At 43.8% G+C, this 16,309-nt stretch overlaps 1 protein-coding gene and 1 long non-coding RNA gene across 8 annotated transcripts in view; one reads left to right on the top strand and one right to left on the bottom strand.

Moving 5' to 3' along the window:
• Nucleotides 1-4,225, bottom strand: part of STXBP5 (syntaxin binding protein 5) — a 171,959-nt gene extending 167,734 nt beyond the window's left edge. For all 7 annotated transcript variants that reach the window (XM_040965605.1, XM_040965608.1, XM_040965609.1 and 4 more), the window contains exons 1-2: nucleotides 4,072-4,225; nucleotides 2,710-2,807 (exon numbers count right to left, since the gene is read on the bottom strand). In XM_040965605.1, coding sequence (XP_040821539.1) covers nucleotides 2,710-2,807; nucleotides 4,072-4,224 — 251 coding nt within the window. In that variant the 5' untranslated portion in view covers nucleotide 4,225. The remainder of the gene's footprint in view (nucleotides 1-2,709; nucleotides 2,808-4,071) is intronic.
• A 6,081-nt stretch (nucleotides 4,226-10,306) lies between these two features.
• Nucleotides 10,307-16,309, top strand: part of LOC121145978 — a 134,739-nt gene continuing 128,736 nt past the window's right edge. Inside the window, exon 1 of the long non-coding RNA XR_005882131.1 lies at nucleotides 10,307-10,498. This is a non-coding gene — a long non-coding RNA (uncharacterized LOC121145978). The remainder of the gene's footprint in view (nucleotides 10,499-16,309) is intronic.

Below are 16,309 nucleotides of genomic sequence, written 5' to 3'. Positions count from 1 at the left end.
GATATTATCTTTTGCTATAGGTTAATGCAGATACACTAAATTCATTTTGTTTTACTGTTGGTTAGAATTATTTAAGTCTTCAGAGCTTTACTAATTTTTACAAAAATCAGACATCCCATATAATTTTCTCACGTAGTACTTAATTTTGAACTCTAGACAAATTTAATATGATCTCCATCTTAGAAAAACTCTAATTTGTCAAATTAACATGGATTTGGAATTCTAACACCACAGTTCTACTGAAGACATCTCCTTTCTATCTGTGGTTAAATGAAAGAGAAGACTCTGCCTAAAAATATATTTCTGCCCTATAGACACCCGTTAGGATACTTACAGCATGGACTACACAAGTGTAATAGTAAGACAACGGAGATAAGACAAACAGAAACCAGTTGCAGTCGGGAAAAACATAAAAGGTCAAAGGTAACAGAGTTGTAATAATCTGTACGTTAACCAGTATGAGGCTTCAGAAGTAAAATCTATAAATTCAGATATCCTGTTTCAAAAACAACAGAGAAAACACGTATATCTTAAACCACATAAATGAAAAACAAGATCAAAATTAAAATGCCTTAGTATTTTCTATAAATCAGAGTGGCAATATGTAACATACACTAGCTTATCTGCTCCTTGAGCCTAGCAGAAAGAATGATCAAGTGGTATTACTGGTAGTCAAGCCAATTTACCAGTCTAATACATTGATAAAAATCTCATAAAAAGGGAATGTAAAAGATTTGCTAACCAGTTTTCCAGTCTGCATTCTAAATATAGCAAGGAGGCAATGAGAAAAATAATTGCAAACTAAAAATACAGGTTCACTTTTCCTCATGTAATATGTAACTGCACACATATGCCAAAAGTCACATATCTAGTGACTTGATAATTGATTCTGGCTTTTAACAGTAACTGGCATTAGATTTTTCACAAACAATTTTTATGTCAATTTGACAATTATTCAAAGTTGTTAGGGTTAAAAGTGTTGTCTAAGAAGAGCTTTTGGTTGTTTTGTAAAACCACTCTTAGTAGTAGCGGTAGTCATGTATTATTTCAAGTTGTAAAAGATCCAGATTGGCTATTAAAAAGACCAAAATAATATGATATGAAATTCTTGACACAACACTGGGAAAAAAGTAAAAACTGAACCTATTTAAAAGAAGAGCTAAATAATATAGAAATTAACTGAACTAAGTTCAACTTCACTCTGTTTTTGTTAGTCCAGTAATGAAATTCTTTTCTTGGAGAAACAAAATGTGCCTTCAGTTCCCAAGAACTCGGCCAGAACAATGCACTAGTCTTGTTAGTAGAGCTTCTGCTCAACACGCAATCCTCACACTGACGAAATTTAACTTCACTTTTATCATCATGAATCTAAAGTAGAAGATCTTAACCATCAAATTCAGGAATTAAAATCCGTAAAATGTTGGGGAAAGAACAGTTTAGACATACTGTCTCAGAAATGAACATATTCAGATCTAGGTCATCAGACGTAGGTATCGAAAAAGGCGGGACTGCACCACTAATATTTACTATGTACGATGGACTTCACTTCCAACACAGGTGAGCAGACTATTTCTGTTCTAAAGATAGCACAGTAAATCAAGATGTGGGCGTGTCCTGATACCAGAGAAAGTAAGTCTGAGGGATCAGGAGTAAAATGCATGACTCAAAGCAGATAAATCTAAAATGCAGAGGGCTGAAGCTCCCGGCCCATGCCCATTCTTTTGATAGTTTACTGAGATCACCTTGTGATTTCTTCTCTATTATCAACACATTTCCTAAATAATATAGGAGGCACATATCCTACAGATAGCTAAGTAAAGCATTTATAAAGAAAAAACTCTGTTTAGGTTTAAAAATAAGAATATTCAGATTATGCATAGTGAAAAGCTATAGTGAAAGCAATACAAACTTTATTTCCAAGTTAAGCGGTAGAAAAGCGAAAGGCAATCTCCATTTTTCAGAATAACACTAATGATCCTGAAACTCATTTTTTAAAGTATTTGAGGAAATGCTCATGACAAAAGTACTGCAGTTAACACAGAACCAAGAAAGAGTCATTACTAAGCTGATACGTCAGCACACAACTACATATGAATATTACAAACAACAAACGTACACTTGTAAGGGGAAAAATGTGCAGAATACAAAATATACAAAAACACTGAAACTTCACGAAATACTGCCCCTTTCTGGCTACTCACAGAACCTACAGTACTTGTGTTTTGCTAATGATTTTTCCAGATGGACATTTAGAAACACTTACACTCAAATTCAAATCAAATCTATAATTCATGAGAATAACACGCAGGTCTCATGTTCAATGTCTACCATGCACAACACTCCAAGAAACAAGCAGCATGAACACACCCCATCTTTCACAACTTACCCTTAACACACCCCTTCCAATACATCACTAGGATTTGCACATACATTTATGTCTGCCCTTGGAAAGCTCTAGCCTCTTGCACAGAAAGTAACTACCAGGACAGAACTTTAGATTTCTAGGCGGATCCACATTTATTGGCTAGAAACCACAAAAATATCACAGCAACATACAAGCCACAAGTATAACCGAGGCGAAAACCAGCAACATACCATGTCTTTTGACTTAAACAAGGAAAAAAAAAATGTTTTCTTTGGAACTAATCAGGAACACAGAAGGACTGGGGAGCACCCAGTATAAAAAAAAAACAATCACGGAAAGGATACAGCCTTAAAGCACCAGTCTGCGTGCCCACTGCCAGGATCTTCTGCACAGGATCAAAGGCCAGGGCTGAGGGCTGGTAGGGAAATCCATGGCGAACAGTCTAGGCACGGGTGAGTGACATCACAGCGACCGAGGCATCCAGCGCAAGGGAAAAACAGACATGTCAGTCGAGGCGTTAGAATGCAGACACAACTACAACCAAGCACAGACACACGCATTTACTGCTTCAAAATTTAACCCAAAGAGTGAAATCTGCATGAACAAAGTGACCGACAGGGAACCGGAATCAAGCAAAAAATCTCGGTATGACACTTTATATTTTGCTTCTCGTAGAAGAAAATCTCACACTTTTCTATATTAAGTCAGACACCAAATCGCAAAAGCTTGCACAGGCGCCAGATTCTGCAATTTGTGTTAAGAGCGCAATGTGTGCATTATTCCAAGAGGAGCCCCTCCATCATTCCTGCATTTGGATGCTAAATCATGGGACTTCCTAGGAAAAGCTGTCATATAATCACTTCAGCCAAAGAATCTGGTCAAGCAATTATTGAGCCTCCACCCCAACATCTTGCAAACGTAAAAGAATGAAAACGAGTGCAACATCCACTCGCATTTTTTTGCAATTTGCGATTAATTCCACGATAATTTCAGGGACTTGGGACAAAACGTGTACACTTTTAAGAAACTCTGCCACAGGATCGAGTGGCTGTTTATGAGAAAGGCAGCAATTAACCCCAAGACAAGTTTTGTAGTGCTTACGGAGCAATGGGTGAATTAATTCGCTGCATCATTCTTTCTCAATTACAGAATGCTATGGCACTCGGAGTGCCATTAATTGGTAAAAATAACAGTAATAACTCTTAAACAAACACAGTGACAAAAAAATAAAAAACCCTGCGATTTCATCGTGTACGCTGCTCAAACCCATTTTAAAGGAAAAGTGATGAACACAGATCTGGTTGAGCAGGTTCGGCATTCTGATAAACAATATCCATTAGACACTATTTCCAAAGGAAACTTGGAAGTGCGTGAATTAGATTCAAATGTTTAGCCCTAAAAGCGTTCCGATGTTTACTAGCAGTGTCAGAAGACGAATTAAACATCAGATAATGCGTCTGAAGCAACCTTGAACCCACTGCTGTATGTGAAAACGGGAAGAGGGGTTCAAGGAAAAGCAGCGAGACCCGTTGTCCAAAACAACCCCACATCAACGTTCGCCAGGGGAAGAGCCAGCCCTCTGTTAGAGCTACGGTTACGGACTGCTCTCTCTCTTCCGTGGCATCCCCCCCAGTCCAGCCCTCAGTGCCCCCCGAAAGACCCCGACTCCCCGATGACGGCGTCGCGGGGATGCGCGTTCCCTTCACCTTGCAGAGCTGAAAGTGCTCGGACTGGAGCGTTTCCTGGATTTCGGGCTCCCGGTTCCCGGGCGGGTGCTGTTGCTGCTGCTGCTGCTGAGACGACGAAGAGGAGCCGGCCGTGAGGCCGTCCAGCACCTTCCTGATGTTGAATTTCCTCATGGTCTCGGCGGAGCTCAACCCGCAGTCCGGGAGGGGAGGCACCGAGGGTGCCCGGCAGGGGCGGACGGGCCGGGGCCGAGGGCAGCTCCTCCGACGGGAGGAAGAGTGAGGGCGAGGAGGCGGGCTCGGTGCCGGGGTGGGGAAGAGCCGAAGATAATCCGAGCAGGAAATGCTGCGACGACGACGGGAGCGAGGCGACCCCTCGCGCTCCCGGGCGGCCGCCGCTCGCCCGCCGCCGCCGCCTCCTCCTCCTCCTCAGCCGGCGGCAGCAGCGACCGCAGCAACAGCAGCAGCAGCGGCGGCGACGGCGCCCGAAGCCCCGCTGTGCCCGGCTTCAGCTGGCGGCCGGCGGGCTCTGCGCCGCGCCGCCACCTCGGCTCGCCCCCGCCGCGTCCATGGCCCGCGGCCCCGCCAGTCCTCTCTCCCACGCGGACCCCGCACTCCCGCGGCGCGTCCTCCCGCTCTTCTTCCCGAAGGGTCGACGGTTCTCGATCGGCCTTCCCCCCGCCACACACACACACACACACACACACACACACGCCGCCGCCTCAGCGCCGCTGCCCGCCCGGCATCGCACGCCAAGCAGCCCCGGGCTGTGGCTGTCGTCCGCCGGCCGCCTCGCTCCGCCGGCCCGCCTCGGCTCCTTCCGGAGGCGCCGCCGCCTGTGGCGCTCCCCTCGCGGCCGCTCCCTCTCGCCTGACGGCACCAACCCCCGCCCGGGCAGCGGCGGCCGCGGTCACAGCGCCGGTGGCGGCTGCTGGGCCTCGGCCGAGCCGGGCTGTGGGCATGCGCAGGCGCGCCGCAGCCTCCCCACCCCCTCAGCCCCCGGCGGAGCGCGAGCCGGCTTCGGAAGGATCCTTTTCGAAAATCCCAGACGCTGGCTACATTGCTCCCTCCTTAATGGCGCTGCCAGAGCACGCAGCTGTTGCTTCGCGGCAGCTGGCATGGCGCAAATGGGGACGACTAACCTAAGCCGCAAGAGAACCTGCCTTTGACGTTTGCTCAGGAAAGTGAAGGTTTATGCTTTCAACCCTTTCAGTGAGGTCCTCGTCCCTCCCCAGCCGCTGGCTGCCAGGCCCGTACACACAGTCTTTGCTTCCCGGGTGACGTTTGTTTAGGACTAATTGGGATTTCGGTTTTGCGAGGGAATCTTGGCGACGATTATGGCGAGAGGATGGCACGCTTGGAGAGGAACTGGAGAAGAAGAGAAGCCCCGAGAGCAGACGCGGATTCCTCCCGACAGCTGCACGCAGGCAGCCGGCGAACACCCGACCGGGCACCCCGAGTCCCCCCGTAGCCGGGCGGTGGGCGCGGAGGACCCCTGCCGCCCCTCGTTTTCTGAAGCTGCGTGCGCTGATTATCCAGTCAGCAGTGCAGCGGGAGGCTCCCCACGCTTGCATGGGAGAGTGGAAATAAGTTTCTGCTCCCAAGTCCCCATCTCTCTCTCTCTCTCTCGTCTGGCTTAAGTTGAGGAAGGGAGCGAACCTGCTGCTGGGGGGCGGTCTACAAGGGCGGGTGGAGAGAGGCAGACGGGCAGGAAGGGCGTAGAGAACGGGAGGCAGGAGGCACTCAGAGAAAGCTGAGTTCTAAGGAGACGCGAGGAGGCCTGGCAGTCTGCGGGCAAACAGCTTCCCTCCCCCTGCGGTGCAGGGAAAAGCCTCACGACAGCTGCTCGGGGTTTATTCTGTTCCAAACCCAAAACATGCTCCCGCCTCCTTTCTGCGATTGGTCGCCTCCTGCCCGGGCCGCTGAAATTCTCCCCAAAGTATTGGCAGACGTGACCTGTCTTCAAAACAGCCAGCAAATCAACGACGACGGGTGCTCGAGCATTTAGGGAAATGTAGTTTCACGGAGCTTCCGCATACTCTGCAGGGTGTCTTACACTTGCTGAAACTTCCGAAAAGTTGTGTTGTAGCTGAACATTTACTAATTCACTAGGAGCAACGATAAAACAAATAGGAAGACTTTAAAATGCTATTTCCAGGAAGCCCTGGACTTTTGTTCTCTGAAATGCACGTTATCAGCTCTGAGGCGTTGTGCTATGTACTGAAGACCTAACAGGGCAACTCTAGCTTTGCAGCAAGCCTATCACAGTCAACCAGGAGCGACCTAAACGTTAAACAAGTAACTGAAAGACTGTGATGAATTTAGAAAGCATTGACCTGGCCAGGAATCGGCTGGAAATACAGGGACGCTGGCGCAGTTGAAGCCAAAGGAGCCGAAACCCACCTAGGGAACAGAGCTGGTAAGAGCATTTAATGAAGTAGGGAACGAAGTATCAGAATTACCTAGAGAGCTTCTTAACAGCAGAAATGACGCCAAATCATAAAGCAAATCCCAGCCTCACCTTTTCATGGTGAGACTGTATCTAGATTTTATTTAAATTACTTTTTAGAAAAGATTTTGTTGAGATTTATCTTTATTTATTCAGAGGGGCCTAAAGATCTTACTGGTTCACTCCCCAAAGTAACTACAATGACCCCTGGTATTGCCAGGAACATGGAACTGCACCTCCAAGTTCTTGAGCCAGCTCTGCCTTCCAAGCGTGTTAGCAAGGCAGCTGGTTGAGAAGCAGAGCAGCCAGGACACCCACCTGTGCCGGTGTGAGATGCAGCCCTCCTAGTGCTGGCCCAGCCTGCTGAGCCGCAACACCACCCTCTTCCTATAGGTCTAAAATGACTGTGTTAGATAATCTTGTCATCATCAGATCGTGAAACTTTCTGGACAACGGACAGTTCCTCCTTGAGAGTTCTTGTGACATAGTAGTGGAAAGCCACAAATGCCAATCTAGGCCCTGGGAGTATGTACAAAATTGTGGCTTTCCTGAAGGTCATGTTGCTCATATGTTAAATAAGATTCAAACTGCCTTCTTCCTTGGGCTTTGTTAAGCATACACTGCAGGGGAAATAGCAGACGAGTTCACTACATTGCGTAGCACTCTGTCAATACTGAAAAATGTCAATTTCCCATTCTATCAGAGTCATTCAAATGAAAGAGACGTCAGGAGGTCACCAATTTAAAACAGCTCCCTATATATATATACCAAATTATATTATATATATTATATGTATATAATATATATATATTCCAAATTATATTATATTATATTATATTATATTTTTATTTTCTTACCCTGACACTAGATCATGAGCTGATGTTGACCTTCTACAGATGTTGTTAAAGACTGTGGAATTTTAGATGAGCATGAATAGTTAGCTTAATGAACGTTGAATCCATCCTCCCCAAGATCTCCATGAAATCCACTTGATTAAAATATCAGTACCCAACAACGGCTGCCTTTTTCATAGCAAATATAAAAATTAATACATGTTCAGAGCAGTGATATTTCTACTAGGTAAATGCTTTTTTATCAACTGTAAATTAAAATTTAGAAATTTCATTTGAAATTAAAATTTTTAAGTTTGGAGTATGAAGAAATTATAATAATTTATATTATTCATTGTACACTTTAGCATAGAGGAGGATTTTACTTATTATAATTTCCCAGCAACGTTTCCTTTTCATGAATGAATCAATATGTTGATTCCAAGTCATTCAAAAGTTTAGTTTTTTGCCTTTGGGCAAGTAGCATTCGCCCAGATGGAATTCTTCTTTATGTGCTTATTAAAGAATGAATCAGAACATGATTATACAATAGCAAACCACCAGCAAATAATATATAGATTACATTTAGCTGGACTGGGATTGCACTAAGCAGTGCAGTGAAAATAAAAAAAGCAAACTGGAGCTGACATTTGCCATAGCAGGTGAAGCTACCTCCTGGGATGCAAGTGGTGCAGATGGACACCAGGTCTGGTTGTGGCTGCAATACTTCTGATCCAACTCCTGGCTAAGCCCTGAGAAAAGCAGGGAGCAGAGCCCACGTATTTGGGCCCTTGCCACCCTTGTAGAAGACCTGAAAGCAGTTCCTGGCTGCTGGCTTCCGCTAGGCCCAGCCCTGACTTGTGCAGCCACCTGGGGAGTGAACCACCGTTACAAAATCTCTCTCTAACTTTCCTTATCTCTCTCCCTAATGTTTTAAAATAAATACATTTTTTAAGATTATTTTTATTGCAAAGTCAGATATGCAGAGGAGGAGAGACAGAGAGGAAGATCTTCCTTCTGATGAGTCACTCCCAACTTGGCCACAACAGCTTGAGCGAGAGCTGCGCTGATCCAAAGCCAGGAGCCAGGAATTTCTTCCAGGTCTCCCACAAGGGTACAGGGTTCCAAGGCTTTGGTCCTTCCTCGACTGCTTTCCCAGGCCACAAACAGGGAGCTGGATGGGAAACTGGGCCTCTGGGATTAGAACCAGCACCCAAATGGGATCTCAGCGTGTGTAAGGCAAGAAATTTAGCCACTAGGCAACCTTGCCAGGCCCTAAATAATTTTTTAATTGAATAAAATTTTTTAATATTTTATAAGAGAATGTACACACACACAGGGATTCCAGTAAACTATCAGCATTATCTGGCAGTGGAAGGAAGTAGACACAGAGACTTCCTAACAGTCCTGCATTTGCTATTCCTGGTAATCCAGTGTAAAAGTTACCAGACTAACGAAGGTGCTGTCTTAGAGGACCCACTGGAGGCTCTCTGTGATGAATAACATAAACTTAACAGGTATCTTAATGAATAATTATTTACTGGCAAAATCTTTCTGGAAGGTAGGCCAAATTCACCTCACCCAGTGGCATTCACTTTTATTGGCTTTGGTTCAGTTCATTGAATCCCAAAGGATATGTAGAAGTCAATAATTGATTCACTGCACTATTTAACAGAATATTGACTTTAAATTATTCACAAGTTGTAACAGAGATGGTAATTAGTTGGTACACCTTGGTCAAGCCCCCTTTTGTAAATAGGTCCTCTTGCCAAAATGATGAGCCTGAGTAACGACGTTGTGATCAAGTGATACTGTCTCCCGGTTCAGACGGATTGGTTCAGAGGTGCATGCCTAAAATAAGCGAAGCCAAGAATCCTCTGGGAATTTGACATTGAATTATACTTGTAAAATTGCTAATCTGTCTGATGCAAAGCTTGAATGCGTCGCATGTTTTATTTATTAGGTAGAACATGGAAAACAGGGTAGACACAAAGACAGCAGGATAGTTAGAAGGCTACTGAAGTCATTTGGAATGGGGTTGGAGGACTGGACCAGAACAATTTAAGTGGCATTGCATCAGATTCTGGACTGATGTTTTTAGGGGTGGAGGCAAGCCGATTGGCTGGTGCTAGGGAGGGACAGGAAAGGGAGACAATCAGAAAGAGGCAAGGATGACACCTTGAATTTGGGGCCTAAGCACCTTACAATGTAATTACCTTGCAATGTAATTTCAAGTCACCGCTTGTACCGTAGGGAACTCAGCAAGTATTGTCAGCTTAATCAGGAGCCACTGCACTGCGATCTTTGTCCAACTCCAGGCTTTCTTGAAAAACAGACCAAGCAGATATGAGCGCGCCGCTGCAGTCACAGATCGCCTCTGTTTTATTAGGTTGTAGGTGGAAAGCCTAAACATTGGTTAGTAACTTCAATTGAGTATTCCAGAAGTACAAAATAAAAGTGATAGAATTAAAGGTACACTTACATGTAAAATGGGAGATATTAATCTTTAACATAAGTGAAAAGACACTGTAAAATTGTTAGAACTGGAGAAATCAGGAATCCGGTCTGATCAGATCAAATGCGATATTTACAATGGGGATGATATTAGAAGTAAGGAACAATGCTTCCAGTATTTCTAGTTTCAGTATTTTTACATTTGATTCGTGGCCTGAAGATCTAGCAACAGTTACTACTTTGCACAATTCCTCAGTTACTATAGCATGATAATGCAATAAACTGCCAGCTGCAGTTGAAGTTGCTCTTTCTTCTCTATTTCCATTCACTACGAATCGCCCCCAGCCCTCTGTCTGCCATCAATAAATAAATAAAAACAACATGAGAATAATTATCGTACAAAAAAATGTACAACCGGCAACAGTTTCTGTCCGAATAAATCCCTAGGCCGAGGCACCTGGCCCACCCCACCATGAGGGCGCCTTGGGGCGTGGCTTGGAACCGCGGGGCAGCCTGGGAGCGCACTGCTGGGGCCGCGTCTCCAGAGTGGACCTTACCGCGCCCCCTCGAAAATTCCCGAACTCTCTGAGTGTGGACACTTTTTGCCTCACCCAGAACAGGAAAACTGGTACATCCAGACTCTAGGAGTCGGGGTCCTCTGGCTTTTTAAGAGTGGGCACCGCGGCCGCGCAAGCACCGGAAATAGGATTCTGAGGTAATTGTTCCATTGGTCTTCGTGGATTTTTCTTTCTTTTTTTAACGTTTGACCTCAGAATAGGGTTGAGTTCACAGAAGAACAATTGCGTAGTGTAGGAATTCTGGTGGAGCCCTTTGCGGGCCTTGTTCACCGAGCGGTGTCAGCCCTCGGGTCCCTGGAAAGCGTGACGTGTTACAGCTCTGCACGGTAAAGCACCGGATCTGCACCAGATTGTCGTGCGCAATAGACCACGCTGTTTTGAACATTGTCTCTAGCGAGGAATGAGTAGCACATCTCTATAAATTCTGTGCAGATTTGTAAACTACGACTCCAGATTCAGTTGTGTTGAAATCTGAACTATTGAAGGAATTGACTTGTATCAGAACTTGTTTGCGGTTTCGTCCCGCACAGGACAGCCTCCTCGGTTTTTCCTTAGCGTAGCTTATTGCTAACTCTTGTTTGTACTAGGAATAGGATCAGGTTTTGGTTATCAGAGTTAAAAGCCAAATAAAGACTGAAATTTAAATTTTTAGAGATTTACTTTTCTTTGAAAGTCAGATTTACACAGAGAAGGAGAGACACGGAGAGATCTTGGATCCGCTGGTTCACTCCCCAGATGGCCACAGAGCTGAGCGGATCCATAGCTGGGGGGAAGGAGCTTCTTCCAGTTCCCCCACATAGGTTCAGGAGCCCCAGGACTTACAGCATCCTGCTCTGCTTTCCAGGACCATAAGAAGGACTGTGCACAGCAGCCAGGACAGGAAACACTGCCCAAATGGGCTGCCAGCACCACAGACGGGGTCCTAACCTATTGCACCATGGCACCAGTCTCGGAAATTTAAAATTTAAATTGGTTCTATAGCTCCCAAAAAGATGAAAACTGTTACAATCTGCTGAGCATTAATCATGTAAGATATTTAGGAGTTCTGGTCACCTGTTTTAATGACTAATAGAGGGCAGAAAACTGGAGTTGTAAGGTATTTCTACTCAGCTGCCCAACTCAGTGAGAATTATCATTTACAAACAACTGTATAATACCAGGAGTTCTTGTTAAGCATACAGGCAGCTACAGGTGAACAGTCACATCCTTTGGCTGTATTTAAAAATACTTGATTGCCTCAGTGTTATATTTTGGAAGGACAAATGACTACTTAATGAAAAATATAGAGGAACAGAAATTAATGATGAAAATTGATACTTTATTTGAAATGAATAATCTCACATTGACACTATGTTGAAAAACTCTGTTGACTGTTGTAACTGCTGGGTAATAATGTCTTCATTGAACAATTCAATCCTCATAGTCACCTTGTGACCTGTTCTTAACACACCTGAAGGATGTGACGGTCTTGGCAGTCAGTTTGTAACTGGGCGCTTCCCGCACGAAGTAGTGCCTTATTTCTTTTCTGACATATAGGTCAGGAACTAAATTCAGAAGCCTAGTAGAACCTTCCTAGCTCTCCCCCCAGGAGTAGTAAGGGAGATAGTGTCACCTTGATACAAGACCAGGGCTTCCATTTGGGGTGCTGGGCTTGGTCACCTGAGGAGTGAGAGCTTTCAGATGCCATCTCTGTTTTCTTTGTGGTTTAATCATGAAAATGACAAGAAACAAGAAAGGTGGAAATGCGACTAGCATGAAAAGTGGGAGCAGTTCTTCAAGGACCAGCAGAGCCTCACAAGAGAGGCCAATGAACTCTCAGAGGCTTTCCACAGAAGATGTGGCAGCATCCATTTAGTCTGCGGGACCGAATTCCCCCAGAATAGAATCAGACATCTAACTTGAAATCCGGAGTGTGTTCCTTGACTGTGACTTTTGCAAAGCCTGTAGACTTAAAAAAAAATGCCATGTCTGCTATCTGAAAGCATGCTGTTTCCTCCATTGCTCGATCAAACATCCTCTACAACAAGTCTCCAGATTGCTAGCACCTTCTGGGCAGCTCCTCTTCCTCTGACACTCTATTCTATTTTCACACATTTTTAGTTTCAGAGTTGCCTTCTGTGGCCACCATATTCTTCTGATTCTGTGGCCAGTGGTACAAACTAGGTTCTTTGGGCATGGCACTTTTAATGATGGATCTCCATCAATCAGTGTGCTCTATAGTAATAAAATAAATCATCAATCGAATGAATGTAAAATATATCGCCTATATTTTAGGGAATAAAAGGGCCTTTTTAATGTCAGAAAACACACACACACACGCACAAACACACACACACACACACACAAACACACATACGCACTCACACACCTCTAGCTGCCAGACTCCTGAATAAATACTGAAATATTTCTTGAAAGATTTTTAAGGTTATTTTGTAAGGAAAACAAAACACTTGGCATAGGAAAATGTCCTCAGAATTCTCTTCCCCCATTAACCAGTCTTTTCACTAAACTCTATCCTGACTAATGACAATTTTTAAATACCCTTTGGCCCTTTCTCATGAAGCCCAAACTTTTCCAGATAGCTTTCTTTCTCTGAATTCTTTCTCCTCTCAACTCCATGACTTTTCCACTCTATTTTCTATGTATGTCATCCAACTCCTTCACTTTCTCAGCTGGTACCTTCAGCTAATCAAATAAATAAATAAATAAATACATAAGTAAAGTAGGGAGAATGAATAGCCCAGGAACCCAAACAAAAAATATTCCTCACAAGGAGGTATTTGGTATTTGATGGTTTATCCTTTGGTACTTTAATCCCAGTCCCTGACATGTCAGTACATCTAGAGAGAAACCAGTCATGTTATTGGAAACACGAAGTCACTAAAGTCTGTTGAACAAGGGAGAAGCGGAAGAAAAGGCAGGGTTAGTGCAACTCCTAAATAGAGGAATAAGAATCTGAATGATAGGGTTTATCTACTTGCAGAATCATCTCTGTTCTTCCACTCCAGAAACATTTACCACATACCACTGTTATGGTTACTCTGCTGGGCAATGTGAAAAATACAAAAATAAAATGATAAGACACTTTTTGTTGAGGCACCCAATAAGAGCCACAGAGTTGTAAGGAACCAAAATTCTTGTTAGGGAAGACAAAGATCAGGCTTCAAAGGTGCCATTTTATTCTCCTGAAGGTTATTATTTTATGAGTAATGTCCTTTCACTCACTCTATAGCAACCCTCTCCAGCAAGTAAGTACTTGTCTCCACGGAACTTTGTCTGTATGGAATGTAACTCCTGGAATTGGCAAGCATGGGGAATCAAGGAGGAAGGGAACTGAAATGAACCAATTCCCTGTAATTCATCCACAACCTCCCATTAGGTTTCATCCAGATTAAAGCGTGACCCAAATATTTCTGCCAAGACATAATCTCGTTCAGCAGGCCCCAAGTACAACTCCCCTTGCTTGTTTCCGCAGAACCAGAAGGGCATTACTTCAAGGTGTGGCTTTACAGTTGGGGAAATGGAAGCTTTCACATTTGCATATGTCGGTCCCTGTTCCTTCGGTGTGGAGTACTGTGCTGCTTTTTGGTCTTTGTGGTTGTGCAATAGCAGTGACCCTTTCATTGGGTCATTGGCCTGTAGGAAGACTTGGAAGAAGCTTATCAGGCATTTTTTGGCTCTACGTTATGTTTTAGCAGTTGGAAAAGGCTATACTTTTGAGAAGACAATGAAAACAAAGTTGTTGAAGACTGTCAGTCAACCAAAACCTATTGCGTAGGACCAATAGATTTGTGAGGTTAAATGCAATGCTGTAAAAATTCCCACTGTGGCTAACAGTGTCTGTCTCTTTGGTGGTTTCACATGATTCATATTTAGTTTTCATTCCTAAAGTTTGTTCCCTCTGATTTCATGTATTGTTTCCTTAATGCCCTATGAGAACATCCAAACTTTGTCCCTAAAATGCAGTGCACATTAGCTATACCCATTCTCCTTAGAAGTGGTTGCTCCTCATTCTTCTCTTAGGCTAGAAATGTTCTGCTTACTCATGGTGTGAGGCTTTGTTAAATTCAGGAAATTGATGAGGAAGTACCATGTGAGCATTATCGTATTTCAGCAGTCTCGTGGTTTCCTTAAAGAGCATCCGTCTCATGGTAGTTGAAATGTAGAGAGGAGATACATATCTGGGGACAGTATCAGTGTCAGGGCACACCTATTTAGTTAATTCTATCTCTTTAGCTATTTAGGTTGACCTGCTAACATTCACACATTTGTGTTTTTACTTTTCATGTCATGGCATGAGCAGTCCTAGTTGATCCCCATGGCTGGCTAAGTAGAGTCAGATGAGTCATTGAACGCTGGAGTTTTCATTTCCTCAGGTTAATAGTGAGGGAATGGGGCTGGCTCTGTGGGGCAGCGGGTAAAGCTCTTGCCTGCCATGCTGCCATTTCATATGGGTGCCAGTTAAAGTCCACTTACTCTACTTTGGATCCAGCTCCCAGCTAATGTTCCTGGGAAAGCAGTGGAAGGGGACCTGAGTGGTTAGAGCCCTGCATACAAATGAGAGACTTGGAAGAAGCTTCTGGCTTTGGTGTGGCCCAGCCTATTAACAGCCATTTGAAGACTGGCCCAGTGGATGGAAAATAGGTCACTGTCTGTCTCTGTGTCTCTGACTGTGTCTTCCTCTTTCTCTTTGTAACTTTGACTTTAAAATAAATTAATAAATAAACCTTTTTTTAAAGTGAGGGAACAAATACCTAAGTAGTAGATTGTAAATATAAAGTTTCTAGCTCAAAATCTGTCCCATACTGAAATTAAGTAGCTATTGAATTTTTCTCTTTAAAGGCTATAGCCATTCTCTAGGTATTTTCATTCTATTCTGGTGACTTAAGTATTTTCTAAACATGAATGTTTCCCACCTTTGTGTACCCATTTCAAACTTCTTCCCTGTGTATCATATTTGATTTATGTAAATGTTTTTGACAACTCCAGTTAGAACTGCAAAAGACATTTAAATGCCCAATTAAATTCCTCACTTCCAGTCATGAATTGACATGTCCCACTATCTTCCTTAAGCTCCTTATCAGTATTTTTACCTTCACAAATATGCAGGCCCACACCAATAAACTTGGGTCACCTCCTCTCCCTTCACATCATACTCACATACTCTCCTACCATTGACAAGTTCTGTCAGTTCTATCTTTCATTTATTTGGAAGTTGATGAATCTTTACTGTCTCCATCTTCATAGGTGAGTCCAAACAGGAATCATTTTTTTGAGCTGAGTTATTGCAATTCATATCAAACTCACCTTCTTTTATCCAACAGAATGATCAACTTAAAACTTAAAGGTAAATGTCAGTGTATGCTCAACATCCTCCAGGACTTTCTGCTTTTCCTATAAGCCGAGATCAAAGTTATTTCAATGAGCTAGAAGGCCCTGGTATCTGAAGCCCTTTCTGATTTCTCTTAACTTGTCTCCTTTTCACTCTGGTACTTGCTGGAGGGTCTCAAGGCAATCTGTGGCTTTCGGATTTTTGTTTCTTGTGTTCTCTGCCAAAGCCAGGGTCAGTTAACTTTTCTCTAATGAGCCGTGTAGTAAATATTTTCTCTTTTCTGGGCCACATACCACCTAAGTCCCAGCTACTGCCAATGTAGTGTGAAAGTGACCGTGAACACGCAAGAACAGATGGTGGGCTGGCTTTGGCTAATCGCAGTCCTTCGTTTCTTTCATGCCTGAAGCCAGCTGTCACATTTTCATGATGTGACAGATTGACACTGATATCACCTCATCAATGTCCCCTCTTTGACTTTGTTCCATAAAAAAAAAAAAAGAGTAGTTTCACTCCCTGCCCTTCACCCACCTCCTCCACTAACACATCCTATCCCCAAGCCAGGGCCCATCCAGCCTTTGTTTGTTTGTTTGTTAGCACTAACTGCAACCTGAAGTAC

This window comes from Ochotona curzoniae, unplaced genomic scaffold (genome assembly GCF_017591425.1).
Source record: "Ochotona curzoniae isolate NIBS_2020 unplaced genomic scaffold, NIBS_Ocur_1.0 scaffold_3890, whole genome shotgun sequence".
Taxonomy (NCBI): Eukaryota; Metazoa; Chordata; class Mammalia; order Lagomorpha; family Ochotonidae; genus Ochotona; species Ochotona curzoniae.
The sequence above is the reverse complement of the archived record's forward strand: the minus strand, read 5'-3'. Positions and strand labels throughout refer to the sequence as shown.